Source organism: Macaca mulatta, chromosome 14, assembly GCF_049350105.2.
Source record: "Macaca mulatta isolate MMU2019108-1 chromosome 14, T2T-MMU8v2.0, whole genome shotgun sequence".
Taxonomy (NCBI): Eukaryota; Metazoa; Chordata; class Mammalia; order Primates; family Cercopithecidae; genus Macaca; species Macaca mulatta.
In genome coordinates, this window is record NC_133419.1 from 38,452,600 (window position 1) to 38,476,361 (window position 23,762).

The 23,762-nt window shown below is 37.1% G+C and overlaps 1 protein-coding gene and 1 long non-coding RNA gene across 3 annotated transcripts in view; one reads left to right on the plus strand and one right to left on the minus strand.

The window, feature by feature from the left end:
- Nucleotides 1-23,762, minus strand: part of LOC106993303 (uncharacterized) — a 233,053-nt gene that overhangs the window by 126,206 nt on the left and 83,085 nt on the right. Inside the window, exon 1 of one of the 2 annotated variants that reach the window (XR_013404523.1) lies at nt 19,727-19,924. The exons of the other annotated variant lie outside the window; for it this stretch is intronic. This is a non-coding gene — a long non-coding RNA (uncharacterized LOC106993303). Of the gene's footprint in view, nt 1-19,726; nt 19,925-23,762 lie in introns of those variants that run through there. 2 annotated transcript variants of the gene reach the window in all.
- Nucleotides 2,376-4,951, plus strand: LOC699832 (cTAGE family member 9-like). The gene has a single exon (XM_077964822.1). It carries the CDS (start codon nt 2,376-2,378, stop codon nt 4,731-4,733), a length of 2,358 nt encoding a protein of 785 aa, XP_077820948.1. The 3' UTR covers nt 4,734-4,951.

The following is a 23,762-nucleotide window of genomic DNA, read 5'->3' on the forward strand; positions in this document are numbered from 1 at the left end:
AGTGAAATAAAAGAGGACACAAACAAATAGAAGAACATACCATGCTCATGAATAGGCAGAATCAATATCATGAAAATGACCATACTGCACAAGGTAATTTATAGATTCAATGCCATCCCCATTAAGCTACCAATGACTTTCTTCACAGAATTGGAAAACACTGCTTTAAAGTTCATATGGAATCAAAAAAGACCCTGCATTGCCAAGATAATCCTAAGCCAAAACAACAAAGCTGGAGGCATCATGCTACCTGACTTCAAAGTATACTACAAGGCTACAGTAACCAAAACAGCATGGTACTGGTACCAAAACAGAGATATAGACCAATGGAATAGAACAGAGACCTCAGAAATAATACCACACATCTACAGCCATCTGATCTTTGACAAACCTGACAAAAACAAGAAATGGGGAAAGGATTCCCTATTTAATAAACCGTGCTGGGAAAATTGACTAGCCATAAGTAGAAAGCTGAAACTGGGTCCTTTTCTTACTCCTGATATGAAAATTAATTCAAGATGGATTAGAGACTTAAATGTTAGACCCAAAACCAGAAAAACCCTAGAAGAAAACTTAGCTAATACCATTCAGGATACAGGCATGGGCAAGAACTTCATGTCTAAAGCACCAAAAGCAATGGCAACAAAAGCCAAAATTGACAAATGGGATCTAATTAAACTAAAGAGCTTCTGCACAGCAAAAGAAACTACCATCAGAATGAACAGGCAACCTACAGAATGGGAGAAAATTTTTGCAATCTTCTCATCTGACAAAGGGCTAATATCCAGAACCCACAAAGAACGCAAACAAATTTACAAGAAAAAAACAAACATCCCCATCAAAAAGTGGGCAAAGGATATGAACAGACACCTCTCAAAAGAAGACATTTATACAGCCAACAGACACATGAAAAAATGCTCATCATCACTCGCCATCAGAGAAATGCAAATCAAAACCACAATGAGATACCATCTCACACCAGTTAAAATGGCGATTATTAAAAAGTCAGGAAACAACAGGTGCTGGAGATGATGTGGAGAAATTGCAACACTTATACACTGTTGGTGAGACTGTAAACTAGTTCAACCATTGTGGAAAACAGTGTGGCAATCCCTCAAGGATCTAGAACTAGAAATACCATTTGACCCAGCCATCCCATTACTGGGTATATACCCAAAGGATTATAAATCATACTGCTATAAAGACACATGCACACGTATAATTATTGTGGCACTATTTTCAATAGCAAAGACTTGGAATCAACCGAAATGTCCATCAAGGACAGACTGGATTAAGAAAATGTGGCACATACACACCATGGAATACTATGTAGCCAGAAAAAGGGATGAGTTTGTGTCCTTTGTAGGGACACAGATGCAGCTGGAAACCATCATTCTCAGCAAACTATCACAAGAACAAAAAACCAAACACTGCATGTTCTCACTCATAGGTGGGAATTGAACAATGAGATCACTTGGACACAGGAAGGGGAACATCACACATCGGGGCCTATTGTGGGGAGTCGGGAGGGGGAGGAATAGCATTAGGAGATACACCTAATGTAAATGATGAGTTAATGGGTGCAGCACACCAACATGGCACATGTATACATATGTAACAAATCTGCATGTTGTGCACATGTACCCTATAACTTAAAGTATATTTTTTAAAAAAAGAAAAAAGAAAAACAAGCAGAGAAACAAAAATTGATACAGAAAAAAAAGTCAGGCTTATGCACTAAATTATCCATAATTAGTTTAATTATGAATGGTCTATCAAGAGACAGATAATAGAAGAGTGTATTTAAAAGTATGACCCTTTCGTATATGTTTCTTGTATGCTGTGTACAAGAAACTCACTTGAAATTTACCAATCCAGGGCAGGCCAAATTAAAAGGATGAAAAAAGATATATTACACAAACATTAATGCAAGGAAAGCAAGAGTGCTTGTATGTATATCAGATAAAGCAAAGAAAATTACCAGAAACAGAGAGATTATGTAATGATCAAAGGTTTAATCCGTGAAGAAGACAGCAATTTTAAAAGTGTACTCACCAAACAACAGAGCTTCAAAATATGTGATGTGAAAATTGCCAGAACTAAGGCGGGTCGGGCTCGGACCTGCACTGCCTCAGGATGTAAAGCGTAACAAGGTGGCCCGCGGGGGTGGGGGGGGGAGGAATGCGGGGCCGCCCCATGGGTCTGTGAGGCCTATGGGGTGCCCGCGTTCCCCAGCGGCCCCCGCAGCCGGCTCCGCAGTGGTCCACTCCAGTTGGTTGCCGCCTGCGGATTCGGATTCCAGACCCAAGGCTGCGTGTTCTCCACCGTTTGTTGTGGCCGGTGTTACTGCGGTGATCCCAGAGCAGTTTGGCGCTATGGAGGAGCCCGGCGCTAACCCTCAGCCCTATTTGGGATTGGTCCTGGAGGAGCTAGGCAGGGTTGTGGCAGCACTACCTGAAAGTAGGAGACCAGATTCGGATCCTTATGGTTTTCCATGGGAATTGGTGGTATGTGCAGCTGTTGTTGGATTTTTTGCCGTTCTCCTTTTTCTGTGGAGAAGTTTTAGATCGGTTAGGAGTCGGCTTTATGTGGGAAGAGAAGAAATACTAGCTGCAATGCTTTCTGGACTAATTGAAGAAAAATGTAAACTACTTGAAAAATTTAGCCTTATTCAAAAGGAATACGAAGACTATGAAGTAGAGTCATCTTTAGAGGATGTCAGCTTTGAGAAGGCGGCAGCAGAAGCACGAAGTTTGGAGGCAACCTGTGAAAACCTGAACAGGTTCAATTCTGAACTTGAGGATGAAATCCTCTGTCTAGAAAAAGAGTTCAAAGAAGAGAAATCTAAACATTCTCAACAAGATGAATTGATGGCGGATATTTCAAAAACGATACAGTCTGTACAAGATGAGTCAAAATCTCTCAAATCACAAATAGCTGAAGCCAAAATCATTTTCAAGATTTTTCAAATGAATGAAGAACGATGGGAGATAGCAATAAAAGATGCTTTGAGTGAAAATTCTCAACTTCAGGAAAGCCAGAAGCAGCTTTTGCAAGAAGCTGAAGTATGGAAGGAACAAGTGAGTGAGCTTAATAAACAGAAAGTAACATTTGAAGACTCCAAAGTACACGCAGAACAAGTTCTAAATGATAAAGAAAATCACATCAAGACTCTGACTGGATGCTTGCTGAAGATGAAAGATTGGGCTGCTGTACTTGGAGAGGACATAACGGATGATGATAACTTGGAATTAGAAGTGAACAGTGAACCGGAAAATGCTGCTTACTCAGATGATCCTCCAAAAGGAGCTTTGAAGAAACTGATTCATGCTGCTAAGTTAAATGTTTCTTTACAAACCTTAGAAGGAGAAAGAAACCACATTATTATTCAGTTATCTGAAGTTGACAAAACAAAGGACGAGCTTACAGAGCATATTAAAAATCTTCAGACTCAACAAGCATCTTTGCAGTCAGAAAACATGTATTTTGAGAGTGAGAATCAGAAACTTCAACGGAAACTTAAAATAATGACTGAATTATATCAAGAAAATGAAATGAAACTCCACAGGAAATTGACGGTAGAGGAAAATTACCAGATACAGGAAGAAGAGAAACTTTCTAAAGTGGAAAAAAAGATCAGCCATACCACTGAAGAGCTGGAGACCTATAGAAAGCTAGCCAAAGATCATGAAGTAGAATTGGAGAGAACTATTAATTTTTATCAAAGGCAGGTTATTTCCTACGAGAAAAAAGGACATGATAATTGGTTGGCAGCTTGGACTGCTGAAAGAAAACTCAATGATTTAAGGAAAGAAAATGCTAACAACAGACAAAAATTAACTGAAACAGGGTTTAAATGTGCACTTTTAGAAAAAGATCGTTCTGCACCTGATGTTTCAAATACAGCATTTGACAGAGAGCATTCCCCATATGGTCCCTCACCATTGGGTCAGCCTTCATCTGAAACGAGAGCGTTTCTCTCTCTTCAAACTTTGTTGGAGGGTCCACTCAGACTCTCACCTGTGCTTCCGGGGAGAGGAAGAAGAGGCCCAAGAGGCCCAGGGAATCCTCTGGACCATGAGATTACCAATGAAAGAGGAGAACCAAGCTGTGATACATTAACTGATCCTCACAGGGCTCCTTCTGATACTGGGCCCCTGTCATCTCTGTGGGATCAGGAACGAAGGATGATGTTTCCTCCACCAGGACAATCATATCCTGATTCAGGTCTTCCTCCACAAAGGGAAGACAGATTTTATTCTAATTCTGATAGACTGTCTGGGCCAGCAGAACTCAGAAGTTTTAATATGCCTTCTTTGGATAAAATGGATGGGTCAATGCCTTCAGAAATGGAATCCAGTAGAAATGATGACCAAGATGATCTTGGTGATTTAAATATGCCTGATTCATCTCTCCCTGCTGAAAATGAAGCAACTGGCACCAGCTTTGTGCCTCCACCTCTAGCTCCAATCAGAGGTCCATTGTTTCCAGTGAATACAAGGGGCCCGTTCATGAGAAGAGGACATCCTTTCCCCCCACCTCCTCCAGGAACCATGTTTGGAGCTTCTGGAGGTTACTATCCACCAACGGATTTCCCAGGTCCACCACATGCTCCATTTGCAGTGAGAAACATCTATCCACCGAGGGGTTTTCCTCCTTACCTTCACCCAAGACCTGGATTTTTACCTCACCCTCACATTCTGAAGGTAGAAGCGAGTTCCCTTCAGGGTTGATTCTGCCTTCAAAGGAGCCTGCTACTGAACATCCAGAACCACAGCAAGAAACCTGACAATATTTTTGCTCTATTCAAAAGTAATTTAGACTGATGTCATTTTCAGTTTAAGTAACTGCTGTTACTTAAGTGATTACACTTTTCTCAAATTGAAGTTTAATGGAATTATAGTTCTTAGTATAGTATTTTGTAAATAAAGATTATTTAAACCAAAAGAAATTTAAGTGTGCTGAAGATAACTGCAACTCCAAACCTAACGCTGTGTAGTTCTATGTTTTGCCATCTCGAAGCAAAGTGGAACCAGAAATGAGAGGTAATGGTTTGTGAATCAATTGTCCTCTTTTTTATTGTCTGGTGAATCTGCTGATATATAGGCACTAACAAAATTGGCAGGCTAAATTTATCCCTTATGTGTACATTTGGTAAATGTGAAGCCAGTGTAGAAAGTATTCCAACTTTACTTTTGGAAATTGCAACACTTTGGAATTTTCTAAATGTATAAATTCTAAACTTGTAGCCCAACTGCCAATGTTATAATACTTATTCCTGGGCTACAAAAAACAAAACAAAACAAAACAAAACAAAAACCAAAAAATCACACATACAAAAACACAAAAAAACCTAGCTTGTAAGAAATGGAAGCTCATCATTCACTAAGGAAAACCCATTCTATTTTGTTTTCTGTGTTTAAAAAGCAATACATTTACTTTAGTATAACTACAAAAAATTATTTTTCCAAGAGCAAAAAAGTTAGAATATTTTCCTTAATTCTCAATGTGGCAACTACACTAAAAAGGTATAAAAAGGGAAGGGACTGTAGTAATTCTTTCTGGAAATATATTTACTTTAGGTTCTCAAAAATACCCTCAAACTTTACCATGGCTTTTTAAATATTTTAAAATACCAGCTTTTCAAGGTCCTGTCTAGCACTAACATTGTTTTATGAAGTTGTTAAGTAATGAGAAAATAATTTTTGAAGAAGAATATAATTAATATACCTCTTACTCAAGCATTTAAAAAAGTAATAGATGTAGTAGTATACAGGCTTTTAAAAAATTTATTTAATACATCTAGTAAATTAAACTTATTTTTAACATTTATATCTGAACATGTGGTATGTGTTTTCTAGCTGGAAGTATGGGTGGAGTTTAGAAAAGGAATGAGGAAGATAAGTTTATCTGGAGGTGAAACCCAAACTAGGCAGATTTTATGGGAGCAACCTGCAGATTAGTGGCACCTACGAAAAGCACAGGGCACTGCAGTGTGCTTCCCAGGTTCTAAGTCTCCCCTGGTGGGTTTACAGTCAGAGCAAGGGCAGCCTCATCTTGCGTAGGTACATTAGACTCTTTAGATGTTATGCCTGATTCTACCAAGCGCAGTGCAGAAATTGAGAATAATCTATTATTATATAATTCAGGAAAGAATAGGACACATTGAAAGACATCAATATGGCATAGAGGAAAAATGAAGCAAGGTACACATTCATAAATTGACATGCATTTGAGATAACTGTATTCACTTAATCAAAACCCCAGAGATATTTCCCTGAAAGTCAATAGGTCCCTTTGCAAAAATTATACCAGTGAGAAAATTATGGAAATGAAAGAGAACTGATCTAATCCACCTCCCCCATCTTGCCTTTCCCCTAATCATTCCTGGGCTTAGGCTAAGCTGTCTTTGAGAGATATTTAATTTATAGTTTTAAATGGGAATGGGCCTTCCCCAAGAACTCAATGGCCTTTGCCAAACGAATGAAAGACCATCAGGTTAGGGGAAAGAGAGGAGCCTGATTATGCGAAGGCACAGAAACAGATTGTCAGCCATTCCCGCAGGTAACACCACTATTGTATATTGGCCTTTGAAATTTCTTTTTTAATTTTTTTTTTTTTTCCATGTCTGACACCTATGGCTCCACTGGACCCCATGGCTCTACCTGGACCCTCCAATCCTGCCCCTGTGGCCCCACCCAGAAACATTTTAGCCCACAGGAGGACAGCTCTGACTCCCTAAAATTTCATCTCTGCCCCCACCAATCAGCAGCAAGGCTAGCCACTGGCACTCCTTTCCCCAAAATGCCTTTGAAAAACTCCTAACCTATAAGCATTGGGTAGATTGATTTGAGTACTAACTCCTATTATGGGGAGGGGGGAGGGGGGAGGGATGGCATTGGGAGTTATACCTAATGTAAATGATGAGTTGATGGGTGCTGACGAGTTGATGGGTGCAGCACACCAACATGGGACAAGTATACATATGTAACAAACCTGCACATTGTGCACATGTACCCTAGAACTTAAAGTATAATAATTAAAAAAAAAAAACTTATTTTCTAACTATTTTCTTAAAAGTTCTCTCCCTTTTTGTATTAGTTTCTAAGATGGTTTCAGTGATCCTCATCTCCTGGTATTCATGCCCTTCTACAATCCCCTCTAAGTGCAGGATGAACCTACTGACTTGCTTCTAAGAAAGAGAATATGATAAAATTTATGGGATATACATTCTGAGATTAAATAACTGGCTTCTGCCTTGCTCTTGTCTGTTTATTCTCTCCTGTCCCTCAGTTTCTCTGAGAGAAATTAGCTACCATGTTGTAAGTAACTTGTCTCAACTCATTCCTGCTGCTATAACAAAATATCTTAGAGTGAATAATTTATTAGTAATAGAAAGTTATTTCTCACAGTTCTGGCTGGGAAGTCCAAGACCAAGGCACTGGCAGGTGCAGTGTCTGGTAAGGGCTTGCCCTCTGCTTCCAAGATGGTGCCTGTTGCTATGATCTCTGGAGGGGGACACACCTGTGCTAACATGGTAGAAAGAACAGAAAAGCCAGGTGGGTCTCTGAAGCCTCTTTCAGAAGGACATTAATCTTGTTCCCAAGGGCAGAACCTTCATGATTTCATTTCAGAAGGCCTCACCTTTTATTACCATCACAATGGGATTAAATTTCAACATGAATTTTGGAGGGACACAAACATTCAAACCATAGCATTCCACTGCTCATTCTTCAAAATTTGTGTCCTCACATACAAAATACATTCATTCTATCTCAATGCCCCCAAAGTCTTAACTCATTCCTGCATCAATTCAAAAGTCTAAAGTGCAGAGTCTCATCTAAATTAGATATGGGTGAGACTCAAGGTACAATTCCTTCTGAGACAACTTCCCTCTCTTGCTGTGAGCCCGTAAAATCAAACAAGTTATGTGTTTCCAGAAATCCAGTAGAGGGACAGGCACAGGATACATATTCCCATTTCAAAAGGAGACACAGGAAAGAAGAAAGGGGTAATAGGTTCCAAGTAAGTCCAAAACCCAACAGGAAAAATGATGTTAAACCTTGATACTTGAGAATAATCTTCTTTGACTCTATTCTGTCCCTTCTAGACCAACAGCAGTTGGGGGTTGATCCCCCACAGCTCCTGGAGGCCCCATTCTTATGGCAGTTCTCTTTCTGAGCCACTGAAGCTCTCCAAGTCATCCTTTGAAATCTAGGTGGAGGGAGCCATGCCTCCATAGCTTATGCACTCTGCATACCTGCAGAGTTAGTACCATGTGGACACTCCCAAGGTTTAGCACCTGTGCCCACTGGAACTGCAGCCTGAGCCACACATGGGACTCCTTGAGCCACAACTGGGAAAGCTGAGGAGTGCTGCACCTGAATACAGGTTGCAGATAATTGATAAATGAGGTGGCATTAGGTAGTGAGGGCTGAGGTCCTGTGGGTCCCCATGACCCTTCTTTTGACATGACTCTGTCCCCCAGGCCTTGGCATTCTGGGCCTGTGATGAAAGAGACAGAACCAATAGTATTTGAAATGACTTACAGTTGGATTTTTATCTGTCATTTTGTTAATTGTTTTCTGTGTATCCATATTTGCTAATATTTTTCTTCCATTTTTTTTTTTTAAGACAAATTCTCACTCTGTCGCCCAGGCTGGAGTGTAGTGGCACAATCACGGCCTGCTGCAGTCTTGATGTCTCAGGCTCAAGTGACCCTCCCACCTCAGCCTCCTAAGTAGGTGGGAATACAGGTGCGCACCACCATGCTGGTTAATTTTTTCTTTTCTGTTGTTTTTAGACATGAAGTTTCACCATGTTGGCCAGGCTGGTCTTGAACTCCTGTGCTCAAGTGATCCAGCTATCTTGGCCTCCCAAAGTGCTGATATTACAGGCGTGAGCCACTGTGCCCAGTCTCTTTTATCTTTTGGGTTATATTTGTACTTCCATTTAAGATACAATGTTGAATTATTAGCTATTTCTCCTTTTCATTGTTTTAGTGGTTACTGGAGGGTTAACAATGTACATCTTTAATTTACCAGTCTAATTTCAAATAATATTCCACTACTGCAATTATTTTGCAGTAGAATAATTCCGATTCCTCTCTCACATCCTTTGTGTCATACATTGTACTCTATATATATACATATATATATATGCTATAATACATTATTACTATTTTTACTTTAGGCATTCAAATACAGTTTTAATTCTGAAACATAGAGATAATGTCTTTGATATCATATTTACCTTTATTTTTGCCACTTCAGGCACATTTTATTCCTTTGTATGGACACACATTTCTGTCTTGTATCATAATTCTTCTGACTAAAGAACTTTCTATAACATTTCTTGAAGCACAAGACTCCTGGCAATAAATTCTCTCATCCTTGGTATGTCTGAAAAATTACTTATTTTGCCTTATTTTTGAAAGATAGTTTTACTGAATATTGTATTTGGAGTTTTTAAGCTTCTTGTAGTTTAAATATTACTTTATTGTCTTGTAGTTTGCATATGTTCTGAGATGTCCTTTGCAAATCATATCTCTGTTGCTCTGTATGTGCTGTATTTCTTTTCTGACTGCCTTCAAATTTTTTCTTTGTCTTTTCAGTTGTTAAATTATGATGTATTTACGTGTGTGTGTGTGTGTGTGTGTGTGTGTGTGTGTCTTTATTTATTGTGTAAATAGATTTAAGCTCCTTGGATCTATGGTTTGATGTCATTCATTATTTCTGAAAAATTCTCAGCCATTATCACAAAATGTCTATTTGTCCAATTTTCTCTTTTGTCTCTTTCTGGCACACCAATTACACTTCTCTTAGAATATTAACATTAAGTGCTCTGGGTTTTTTTGTTGTTGTTTGTTTGTTTGTTTTTGAATTCACTCTTTTTCCCAATGTTTTGACTTGGACAATTTCTATTTATTCATTTTTTACTCAAAATCAGCCCTTTGAGGTCCATCTGAGTTGTTGAGTATATCAATAGTTTACTCCTTTTTATGACTAAATATTAACCCATTTAGAGTTTAGTGATTTTTTCCCCTTAGCTATCTTAAGTCTATTGATGAGCTTTATAAATAATTTTTTCATCTATGATGTAATGTATTATTTCAACTTTTCTATTTGACTTTTCTTAAGTTTTGTTCCTTCAGTTAAAATTCCCCATCTGTTCATTCATGTTGTTAAGGTTTTCCACTAGATTCTTTAACATGTTAATCATAGCTACATTAAAGTTCTCATCTTATAGTTTCAATATCTCTGAGTCTGGATTCATTAATCTTTGTCTTTCCAAATTTTTTTTGTATATTTCAGAATTTTTTACTGAATTACGGACCTCATGATAGAGACAGAGATAATATTTTTACTGGGAAATGGCTACACTTCTACTTTTGGGCCAATAATATGATGGTTCAGTCGTTCTAGACAGGAGATGATTTAGGTTTGGGTTTTATTATCACTAAAGTTAACTTCTTGCCCTATACGCTTCAAATTTCTCTGCCAGAAACCTGACTTTGTGATTAGGGTAACACTGTGAGTGTAGCTCTTGTCCTCGATTGTAAACAAATATCTGAGCATGATCAGAAATTATTTTGTTGAATTTCAGGTATAACCTAGGGTTATTGTATTCAAAATGTGATCCTATAGGATGACTACCCATTCCATTTTGCCCAGAACCATTCCAGGTTTAGCTAAAAACTCCATATCCTATGAAAAACCCTCATAGTTCCAGGCAAACTGGATAGATTGGTCACCGTATGACAAGAGACTAGCATCATTGATATTATCTGGGAGCCTGTTATTACATTGGTGCAAAAAACAATTGTGCCATTAATGGCAAAACCAATTACTTTTTGCACCAACCTAATAGTAATAAAGAATCTTGGCTCCACTTCAAACCTACTAAAGCAGAAACTGTATTTTAATAAGATGCACAGGTGATTCGTAGGCACATGAAACCTTGACAGGAATTGCTATGGACATAGGAGTCGAGAAGCTACATACCTGAAATTTATATTTCGAAGACATTTTGGATTTTATTTTTAAATGTTTCTATTTTCCACTCTCTTTGCTCTACTACCAGTGTCACTCAACTTATGGAAAAATCTTCATTTATCTCCCATCAGGACTTAGTTTATTATAATTATCTTGTGGAAGCACAATGTCAATTGCCCTCTAATAAGTATCAGCTGTTTTAGTTCCATTACTCTGTGTGTGTGTGAGTGTGAGTGTGTGTATGTGTGTGTTCATGTACTTTCTAATTAAATTCACTTTTTAAAGAAGATTTTTTAATTCAGATACACTCAGGTCTCTGGAGAGTGATTATGGGATTTGCTAAAATGCACAATAAGCAACTCACCATACTAAAAAACTAGCTAATGAATACAACTTTAGTAATTTTCTTCTATATTCTGATAATTTGGGGTTTGAAAATTATATCAATGAACTTCTCTGGAAAAATGGATGAAATTTTTCTCATCCATGTCTGGCTTCTTTGAGGATAGAAATGCCTTTAATTTTCATTTTTGTGCAAATGATTATATGATAATTTTATTTAAACATTCATGAAACCAGTAGTCAAAGTTATAAAGTAGATCTTTTGTATATAATGAAAGACTTTTGTAGATCTGCTGAGCTCTGTGTGTAATCTAACCATAAGGATTTCTTTCTTTCCCCTTTGGATGGCAACATCCATTCTATAGAGTAGTACAAAATGTAACTTCTGTGTTTTGGTTGTGTCTTTTCTAAAATACATTTCTTTAGCATTGTGGGTTTTCACACTCTGCTTTCAGACCCATGGAATACTCTCCTGAACCTCCAATGTTTGTTTAAGTTGGCATAAAATCCTAGAAAAATTCCAGCAAGGCTCCCTGTGGCCACCACCATCCAGAAACAAAGCCCAGATTCACTACTGGCCCATTACCTGAAGCCTTGACTACTAACTGGAACGGCAGGGTTGACTTCAGCTCAGGAATGAATGTATGGCTTTGTGGAGTAATTAGGTTTTCCTGGCCTTTGCTTCATGGCATATGTATTCCAGTTTAACTAAAGTATTAAACAACATAGCTTCATCAGACAAAACACTCAAATTTACTTCCAAGGAAAATAGTATTGTTAATAATACAAGATTTAAATTAAGACTCTGCTTTTTCTCCACCATTGAGAGTTGAATAACTTAGGAAACAATCACAGGGATTCTATGAGCTTCAGTGTCCCTATCCATAAAATGAATAATAATAGGCAATATCTTGCAGTGTTATTGTGAGAATTCATTGAATAAGTAATGAAAAACAGAATTCAATGGCTCAGCATGTTAGTTTCCCACTCTGAAGTGTCACCACAGTAGGTCTCCATGGTATTTGTAAAATGATACTGTTTGCTGTCCTGAAAATACAAATTTAAAAAAGCTATAATTCTGTACATATGGCTAAGCATATGTATTCAAATATGTTCATGTGTTTTCCACAACTATAATTTATTTGCATAATCTTTTCCTAGTCTGCTGCCCAAAATTTTAAGTGTCTTTTGGGGAAAGGACATAAAACAGCACATGCTCTGACTTGTCCCAGGCCAATTCCTTAATTTTTAGATGGACAATATCAAAATAACAGTGTTTTCATGGACTATATATGCATACACATGAAAACTTACACCAGAGCCTTGCTAGTCTTGAGTACTGGTCTACATTCTTTTTATTTTAGCATATGGTGAGTTTCCCCTTGACACCATTTAAGATAGTACAAATGTTCCAATTTTTACAAAGGTTTAAATATCTATTCTACCCTCTTGACATAGGAAACCATATGATGAAGGGATTTGGAGCCAAAATACCTGCCCTTTATTGATCCTAGTCAAGTCATTGAATCTTTCTCAGCTTTAGTTTTCACATATTTAAAGTAACAATAGTGATAAATTATTATTATAATAATAAATATATCAATGATTAAAATTGCCATGAACATTTATTGACTGCTTATTATGCTCTAACCCTCTTATATTTGTAATCCATCATAATATGCAGCATGATGAGGTAAGTACCTGCATTCACTCCACTTCATAGATGATAAAACTGAGGCTCAGAGAAGGTCAGTGGCATGATCTTGATTAGCCAAATTGTAAGCATGAGAACTGGGGTTCATAGTTTATGCTTCTATGTACTGCTCTCTACTACCCTCCACAAAGTGAGCACAATAGCTTATAGTTGCTTCTCAGGGCTGTTTTAGGAGGTAATTTGTTCGTGCAGAAAGATAGTGGTTTCTAAACTATAAACTTATATAAATGTTGGTTATTATTAGTAATTTCACAGGACTCTGGCCTTTGAAGTCAAAATAAAAGCTACTCTAGTATCAGGGAAATTTTAAGGAGGAAAAAGTTTTGCAAATCTACAATTTCAGGATCTTAAACCATTGAATATTTCAGAGATATTAGTTTCCTTGCCACAGGCCATTTCCAAAGTTATTTTTCATTATAGACTGAGCTCATTTCCTCTAGTAGGATCAAATTGCTAGATACATATTTTTATCTTCCTTTTATTTTACATAGGGATGATTATATTAGTTTCCTAGGGCTGCTGCAACAAATTAGAGTAAACTTGTTGGCTTAAAATAACAGAATTCTTTCTTATAAAACTAAACATACTCTTAACATATGAGCCAGTATTTGCACTCCTTGGTGTTTACCCAAATGAATTTAACACATTTGTCCACACAAAACCCTTTACATAGATGTTTGTAGTAGTTTTATTCATGATTACCAAAACTTGGAAGCAACCATGATGTCCTTCTGTAAGTTAATGGGTAAATAAATTTTTGCATATCCAGACCATGGAATATTATTCAATGAACAAAATGAGCTTTCAAGCCATGATAAAACATGAAGGAAACTCAAATGAATATTTCCAGGTGAAAGAAGCATATCTAGAAAGTCTGTATATTTGTGATATTTGTGATGGTTAACTTTGTGTTAACTTGACTGGGCCATGAGGAGCCCAGATATTTGGTCATACGCTATTCTGGGTGTTTCTGTAAATGTGTTTCTGGATATGATTAACATTTAAATTGATAGACTGAGTAAAGCAGATTGCCCTCCATTAATGTGGATGGAATGGGACTAATTTAATCAGTTGAAGGTCTGAATAGAAAACAAAGGCTGACCCTCCGCAAAATAGAATTCTTCCTGCCTGACAGCCTTCAAACTGAAACACAAGAATTTTCCTGTCTTTGGACTAAAAACAGAAACATTGTTTGTTGTTTTCTCCTGGGTCTCCAGCTTGCCAATTTACCCTGCAGGTCTTGGGACTTGCCAGGCTTCATAATTGCATAAGCCAATTGCTTATAATAAACTTCTATCTTTCTTTCTCTCCCTCTCTCTTTCTCTTCCCCACCCCCCGTGTGTGTGTGAACACACACATACATACACACACACGCTATTGATTCTATTTCCCTGGAGAACCCTGCCTGTTAAAAAAACGTGTGTGATTTTAACCTTATGATATTCTGGCAAATGCGAAATTGAGACAGTAAAATGATCAGCGGTTGATAGGGCTTGGGGGATGGAGGGTTAAATAAGCAGATCACATATAATTTTTAAGGCAGTGAAACAATTCTGTCCAATATTCTAATAGTAGATACATGTTATCATGTATTTGTCAAAACCAGTAGAATGTACACCACTAAGATTGAACCCTAAGGCAAAGCATGGACTTTGGGTGATGATGTACCAATGTAGGTTCATCCATTGTAACAAATAAGGTACCACTATGGTGTGGGATGTTGATAGTGGGAAAGGTTGTTATTTGGGAACAATGGGTACCAGGGAATTAGCTGTACTTTCCATTCAATTTTGCTGTGAACCTGAAATTGCTCTAAAAAATAAAGTCTATTAAAAGCAAACAAGACAAAGTCTATTAAAAACAAAAACATTAAAAACAAACAAACAAAGACATAAATTTATTCTCCCACAGTTCTGGAGGCCAGAAGTCTGAAATCCAGTTTGTCAGCAGGGCTGCATTTCATTTCACCTGGTGTCTCTATGGAATAATTCTTTGCATCTTCTAGCCTTTGTAACTGTGGGCTGTGGGCATTCCTTGATGTGTGGCTGCATCATTCCAATCTCAATCACTCCTATGACCATATTGTCCTCTCTTTCTCTTTTTCTCTCTTTGCTTACTTTCTTTTCTTTCTTTTCTTTTAGATGGAGTCTTGCACTGTCGCCAGGGCTGGGTGCAGGGATGCAATCTCGGCTCACTGCAACCTCCACTTCCCAGGTTCATGCGATTCTCCTGCCTCAACCTCCCAAGTAGCTGGGATTACAGGTGCCTGCCATAAGCCCGGCTAATGTTTTGTATTTTTAGTAGAGACGGGGTTTCACTATGTTGGCCAGGCTGGTCTCAAACTCCTGACCTCAAGTGATCTGCCTGCCTCAGTCTCCCAAAGTGCTCTTTTCTTATAAAGATACAGATTTTTGGATTTAGGGCTCACTTGGGCAAACTGGGATGCTATCTTCATCTGAAGTTGTTTATTGTAATTACCCCTGCAAAGATACTTTTTCTGCCTAAGGTAAGATTCATAGGTTTCAGAGATTAGGGCATGGGCACATATTTTTGAAGGCTATCATTCTGACAACTACAATGGTCATTTACCCAACCCTGGTCAAGAGACCTAAGAGAAAGTCTACTCAATGACTTGTAGAAAAGGCTTTCTCCTTTATTTCTCCTCTATTTATGTGTTTTCTCTATGCAAAAGAAGAAACTAAGTTTTCTTTCTAACTTTCTACACAGTTTAAGAGGGCAAGAGGGCTGGAATAGCAGCAACCGTCTTGGGTCCAAGTGGTGACAAGCCTGAAGACTTGTTTGAGCTACTGAAACAAGCCTGAATTTTATTTCATCTGAGGCTATAAATGTTCTGATAGTTTAAATTGTGGATCATTATGATTATTTTTGTTACTTGTAGTTCAAAGTATACTAACTACTAAAATGGGAAAATACAATTACCACATAAGGAAAAAGAGAACTTATGTTACTTATGTGGTAATTAAAATATAACAGATTTAGAATTTGGGAAAATAAACAACTATCTTAATGGTCAAGTTGGCTGAAGAGAGGGTAGTTTGGTGGTTATTCCAAGAACACAGACAGAAAGAGCCTTATTTATCCTTAGGAATAGGAGTCAAGAGAAATAGCCTAGATTGAGGATAAGAAAAGGTGGAACCAACTGCTAGACTGTCAATTCTGTGAAGTCAATCAGAACTATATAAAGCTTTGCATAACACATAGGTGGAGGGTGACGCCTAAAGCGGGCATCAAAGCTTCAAGGTCAAAGGCTCAGGAAAAGCTTTGGGCATCATCTGTGGTAAAAGTTAGAAAGCATCCTGGTGAGTGAAAACTTGATGGTCTATCACAGCTTAGCTCTTGAATGGAAGCTCAAATTCTAGGTACTTCAGGAGACACAACAATGAATTAAATGTTATAACTATCCTACTCTCAAGATAGTTACCATTTCTTGAAGAGAAAATACACATATACAAATGGTAATAAAGTAGGAAAGCTCCCAAGAGCTGTGGATGTAAGAATTTAGGTCTGGGTAGGAGAAGAAAGTGGGAATTCTGATATGGAAAGAGAAAACTGTGGAAAGACCTAAAAGCAATTTGGGTTATCATCAATTTGTCTAGTTAGAGGCTCTACTCTGGTACCCTAGCCACTAAAATCACAAACTCCTTGAACTCTTTCTAGATCCAAAGTCTATGCTTCTATGTTACTGAATTATGCTACATCCTTAAAATGGACACAGCAGACATAGCTGCACTTGATATAACTTTTCATTTTTGTTTCACAAAATATAAGCTAATATTGAATGTAACTGGCCCATAACAACCAGCAACAACAATAATTCTTCATAAGACAACTTACTCCTTTATCAACCACTGACATTCACAAAGGTTTTCTAATGTATTGTCTTTTTGTATCCTTTCAGAAATCGAGAGAGTAGAATACTTCAATTTTAAAATTAAAAAAGAAAGCATATAACATGGCCAGATTATAAATGTACACATGAATTATATCAAGCCTAAAGTATCTACTTATCTTGCTTCTAAACCTCACAGATCTCATGGGTAAACTTTGAGAACATACTGGTTTTGTAGTTAAGATGTGTATTCAACAAATGGTAAAGCTCAGATTTTTATATGTAGCCACATGTGAAAACTATTGTAAAGTGGACAGATCCTGAAATAGTATTGAATAACTGGAGCTGGATTTGACACAAATCTCATGTAATAAAATGCCAGTCTACTTCTGCTCATACTCCAACCATCACTGGCTCCCTTAGCAGTAATGAAAGCAGTAATGACCCAGACAAGTCCTTTTATGCACAGCTTGACAGGCAGCCAGGGGAAGTTTGTGAAAATTAAGAAATAACCCTCCATTATGAAGATCATGTAGTCACCCCCTCAATGCGGTTAAGTAGCTTTAATTTTGATTGCTGTCAGATTTTACAGCTCTCAACACCTGCAGCTCCTTGGCAGACTTAAGATAGGTGTTTTGCAAAATTATTTTTTATTTTCCACATCTATTGAACAGAACTTCATTTCACTGGAGCCATAAAATATCTTCCATTCTGCAACCAGTGGGTCTTCAACTGAAGTAGATGAATTAGTTCACTGATCAGACAGTCAGATTGTCTTTTTTTTCTGCTCCACTGTTAAATCTCTGCCTTCCAAAGCTCTCTGTCTATCTTTACTACTATGCACATCTGAAAATAAAAATTTTTTTTCTGCCCTATTTCAGAATCCTGACACATTCTCAGAGTCTCAGTCTTAGTGTCATGAAAACCATGCCATTTAAAGAAAGTCCCCGTGCCGTATCTAACAACCCTTATCACTACCCCTCCAATCACCAAAAATATACCCTTGTAGTTTTCTTTGTACCTGAAGAATAGTCCCTGACCAGTTTTAAATTTCAAGTTTCAAGTTTCAGGCAGCCTCTATTTTAGAAAGATATTATAATACTTAACCAAGTCTATTGCCTTTCCTTAATAATTGCTGGCATCTACTAAGAATTTACCATGTGATATTCACATCTCCTTTAATCTTCACAATTACCTTATTCAGGAAGGACTTCAGTTATCCATTTTTTCCAGCTGAAAAAGTCCTGCTTAGAGGACAGATCACTTAAATAGCATTACATAGCTTGTAAATGATGGAGATGGGGTCAAATTCAAACTTGCCTGTGCTCTTAACTTCTGTGTCTCCTCACGCTGTTGAGGTGTTTACTAGAGCTACATTTAAACCATAACTCTACCAACCTGTGCTCTAACAGTGATTACTCCAGAGAAGTTCCTACCTAACCAACCTTTATAAGAAGTAGAGAATATTTTCTGTCAGGAACTGTTGAGGTACAAATCTGTTAAGTTGAGTTGGGAAAGATAACCAGCTACAGTTAAGCAGTTTAACTTTAGGCTCTGTCAATGTCATAATTTTACATGTTTCCAAAAGAATAGGACCAGAAGTACAACATGTAAGCAGTCTGGGTTAGGTTGAAGACAGTCCCTTTAGTCTGCAAGACTCTGCATAACTGCAGAGGAAAATGTGAGTTTAAAGGTCTGAATGTGAGGCCAAAATTAGAGAGAGAAAGCAAAGATAAAGTCCACGAAAAGAAGCAACATGTAGATAATAGAAGTGGACTCTGCAGAGGACACAGATTTCAGTGTCCCCATATGCAAGCAATGTGAGGATCTAAGATAATCTTTGGGCCTCAATGGGACAGCTGAGTAATATAATCTAGATGGGGAGACCCCACACAGCTATCTTCATGATAGTAAAACATAATCCAGCCCTTTTGTTCTAATAAAATGGCTGGATATTTTGAGGGCATTGATGTGTTAGGTTCTATGCTAAGCAAATTACATGTCATCTTATTTCATTCTCACAATTCTCTCACAAAAGACATAGTGTTATATATTTTATTTTTCAAGAAGTTGAAGCTTAAAGCAATTAAGTTCCCTGACCCTCTCTAAAGTTCACTTTTGGATTTTTATTCTGATTTAAAGTATGAGAGAAAATTTTACTCTTAAATGATATATGGTCTATCTTAATTCATGTTTACTAATCATGTACAACATTCACAAAGAAATGAAGAGCTGAGCTCTAACACGTATTCCAAAATGTTGGTCCACATATGTTGATAGTTTAAATGTATTAAGTTTGCCTGGTTAGCTTTTTTTTTTTTTTTCAATAGCTTAAAAAGAAAAATTCTGCCCTCCCAGGATATTGGAGAATGTGACCTCCTATGCATTATCTAAATATAACTTGGAATGGGCAAAGACAGCTTGAGAGTAACCCGTGTAAAAAAAAAAATCTTAAGAAATCACCAAATGAGTCTATGTTATAAATAAGCTTGCAAAATGAACTAATTAAATCTAGGCTTCCTAAATAAATGGAACAATGTTTTTTAAAAATTCTCCCCAAAATATGCTTTTAAAAAATCCCTAAAAGGCATTTTTGTTCCTTGTAACTTTTCAAAGCCTAGGCTTAGTCAAAAATTAAAACTTTAGTAAAACCTACATTTTTTTTTTCCTTGAGTCCTAAACATTGAGCTACACCACAATGTCTGGTCCAAATATCACAGAATGACCCTACATGGCTCTTATGATTTCCATGATGCTCTATTCACTAAACACTCAGAGAATATTCCCCAGAGTTCTCTGGTGCCTCAGGAACAGATTCTATCTTACCTCAAGTTCAAAGATCCATTTCCTTTGTTGAGACCTTCCTATAACATCAGCCATGCCCTCTGTCCGGTCATGAATATTCATTCCCCCAAGGTCTGGAGGTACTTCTTAGGATGTCAGAAGAACCTACTTGAATGAAGTTTTTTGAGCAGGTGCTGTAATTTCCCCATCTTCACTGCTTTTGCATGAATCTTAGCATCTGGGAACTACTCACTGTTGAATTATATTAAACTGTTTGTGTGTGTCAGATTTGAATAAAAACATTGTTTGAGCATGACACAGCACTGCTAATTGGCTTGAAGAAACAAAACTTATTCTACTGAAATTTTTTTATGACAGAATGTATACCACAATTTACCTAATTTATTCCATGCCCTTTAGTTAGTAAAATGTTTATAATTTTAAGTTGGGTAAGACAGAATTTTCCAGGAATATGTAAGTGTTTCCATTATGCCCTTTTTTTTCACCCCAAAGTAGCACAAGTTTATTACTGTGTCCATAAAATTAATATTCCACTGAAACTTGGCACCAAACCATAAAGTAAATGTTTACATATGCCTTCGAATATTAGTTGAGTTGTTTCTACTAAATGCTAGACCTGCCAGGCGTGAAAATTGTTAATCTGTAGCCTAATGTCCACTAATTCATTTGGGTTACTCTTTCAGTAATTAAACTTAGCTAAGAAACAGCACCTGAAATGGACAGGAAACCAGAAAAGGGCTGACAGAGAAGGAGTTTATTAATTATCCAGAAGCTTCTAACATGAGGTCATCCTGAAAAGTGAAAACTATCAAACAAGGCAAATATAGCCAAGCAGGCAGGATGACTTGCACCAAAATATACATCCCTGTTCTCTGTCAACTGCATGTCAGCTGTCAGGAAATGGCCTAAGGGCCAACCCACATGCGGCATCTGAGGGGAACGTGCTCAGGAATGTGTTGCAGATGGAGGGCTGATTGAGCTCCCAATACATTTGGCTGACCCAATGGTGGGGAAGCCAGGCCTTCATAAGAGTTTAAAACTTTGTGTCCATTATAGGAAGGCTGAAAATTCTTTGGATGATTAAGGAGTCAGTGAGTAGAGGAAAGGAAAGTGTGGGGAGCTCAAGGATACAGAAAGAAAAGAACCAATGAACTGAGCTAGTCTCTTCTTTTGTCAGCTCCTATCCTGGTTCTGCATAGGATGAATTATTATTCTAAATTGTCTGCCTTCCTACCTCCTTCCATGCCTTTCTCTATATATTTGTATTGAAAAGAGTATGAAAATTAAAAGACTTATTTGATTCAAGACTTGCCTTCACCACTCACTAGCTGTGTGATTTCCAGCAAGATAATTTACTACCTAAATATTCATTTATTATTTATTTATTTATTTATTTATTTATTTTGAGATGGAGTCTTGCTTTGTCACCCAGGTTGGAGTGCAGTGGCATGATCTCTGCTCACTGCAACCTGTGCCCCATGGGTTCAACTGATTCTCCTGCCTCAGCCTCCCGAGTAGCTGGGACTACAGGCACGTATCACCACGCCTGGCTAATTTTTACATTTTTAGTAGAGATGGGGTTTCACCATGTTGGCCAGGCATGTCTTGAACTCCTGACCTCAGGTGATCCACCTGCCTCGGCTTCCCAAAGTGCTGGGATTGCAGGCGTGAGCCACCGTACCCAGCCCATTTTTTATTTATAAAGTAAATATCTCATGAAGAGTTCTCAATAAATGTTTGATGGTACTAAGTCCTGCTCCATTTACATGGCTAGGGTCAGAAACACATAAGCTGGCACACATAAAGCTGTTTGGTTAATAATAATAGTAATAGAAATAATTGTAGGGATTTATTATGTGCCAGGCAAGGTCAAGAATTTGGCATAAAATATCTTACCTATCTATCCAACACATATCTAAAGTATTTTTTGACTTTGCAGATTAAAAAATCAGAGGCTCTGAAAGTTTCAGCATCTTTCCCAAGATGTTTATTCTCCCTAAATCGACCTATAGATTTAACCATCAAAATTCCAGATAAATTATATTTTTTGTACATATTGATAAGTTGACTCTAAAATTGATACAGAAATGCAGAGGGCACAGAATAGCCAAAACTAATTTTGAAAAATGAAAAAGTAAAACAAGCAAAAAATTGGGGGATGTACATTACCTGATTTTAAAATTTATGATAAAGATGTAGTAATCAACACAGTTTGGTATTAGCATAAAGATAGATACACAAATCAATGAATCAGAAAGAGAGTGTAATAATAGATCCACACATGTATGATCATTGGTTTTATTTAAAGGCAATAGGGTAATTCATTGGGGAAGAATAGGTTGTTTTTAAAAAATGTAATGTGATGATAACTGTATCCACATGGAACAAAACATACTTTGGTCCCTACCTCATACTATATAAAAATATTTCAACATTCATTATAGATCTAAACATAAAAATTAAAACTGTGAAACTTCCCAGAGAGAATTTTTGTGACCTGGGAGTAGGCAAAGAGTTTTTTTTTAAATAGAACACAAAGCACACTAACCATAATAGAAAAAATATACATAACATAAACTTAATCTAAGTTAAAAACTTATACTCTTCAGAACACATTAAAATAATGAAATGCAAGGTACAGGTAAAAAGAAGTTTTTGCAATGCATACGGCCAACAAATAATTTGTACTAAAAATATATAATCTTTCACTTCAATAATAAGACAAACACATTATGTTAGCATTTAAATGAGGTTACTGAACAGCCAAAACTAATCTATAACATTAGAGACTAGACCAATGGTCACCTGGGCCTGGAGAGTGATTACCTGAAAAAGGAGAAAGAATAAACTTTCTATATTGATGGAAGTTTAACATTTTGTGAATGTGTGTTGGTTATACAAGTGTACATATTTCTTATCAATCCTCCAAATATCTGCTTAAAATATGTGAATTTTATTACATGTAAATGAGGTTTAAGTAAAGATGACTTTAAAAATTTACCAAAGTGGTCATCAATTGATTTTGTGTCTCTTCTTGTGTGTTGATTGAAATAAGAATTGCTCATAAGAGATGCCAAAATAATTTTGAGTGTACAATTTGTTCTAGTATAGCACTGTCATTAATGATAATATCATTCATGGGAATAGAATAGTCAGGAGAAAGAGAAGGTTTTGAAAAAAATTAGTTAAAATTTTAAAACATTTAGTATCACTTGTCTATGAAATATCTAAATAAAACAGTCCAGTAAATAGGTAAGCATGTGGGTCAGTATGTTATCAGATAACTTGCAGATATATGTTTACAATATATGTGTATGATATGGTTTGGCTCTTTGTCCCCACCCAAATCTCACATTGAGTTGTAATTCCCAATGATGGGGAAGAGACCTGGTAGGAGGTGACTGGATTATGGAGACAGATTTTCCCCACCCTGTTCTCATGATAGTGAATTAGTTTTCATGAGATCTGATGATTTAGAAGAGTGTGGAACTTCCCCCTTTGCTCTCTCTCTTGCTTTGCCATGTGAAGGTTGTGCCTGCTTCCCTTTCACCTTCCATTATGATTGTAAGTTTCCTGAGGCCTTCCCAGACATGCCTCTTATACAACCTATGGAACTGTGAGTCAACAAACCTCTTTTCTTATAAATTACCTAGTTTTGGTATGTCTTTATAGCAATGTGAGAATGGACTAATATAGAAAATTGGTACCAAAGAAGTGGGGCATTGCTATAAAGATATCTGAATATGTGGAAGTGACTTTGGAATGGGGTAATGGGCAGAGGTTGGAACAGTTTTGAAGGCTCAGAAGAAGATAGCAAGATGAGGGAAGGTTTGGAACTTCCTAGAGATTTGTTGAACTGTTGTGACCAAAATGTTGATAATGATATGGACAGTGAAGTCCAAGCTGAGGTGGTCTCAGATAGAGATAAGAAACTTATTGGGAACTAAGGTAAAGGTCACTCTTGATATGCTTTAGTAAAGAAACTGGCAGTGTTGTATCTCTGCTCTAGACAAATGTGGAATTTTGGACTTGAGAGACTTGATTTAGGGTATCTGGT

What these genes read in the sequence shown, in the direction of transcription:
- LOC699832 (XM_077964822.1), top strand. Translation starts at nt 2,376, where the DNA reads ATGGAGGAGCCCGGCGCTAACCCTCAGCCCTATTTGGGATTGGTCCTG.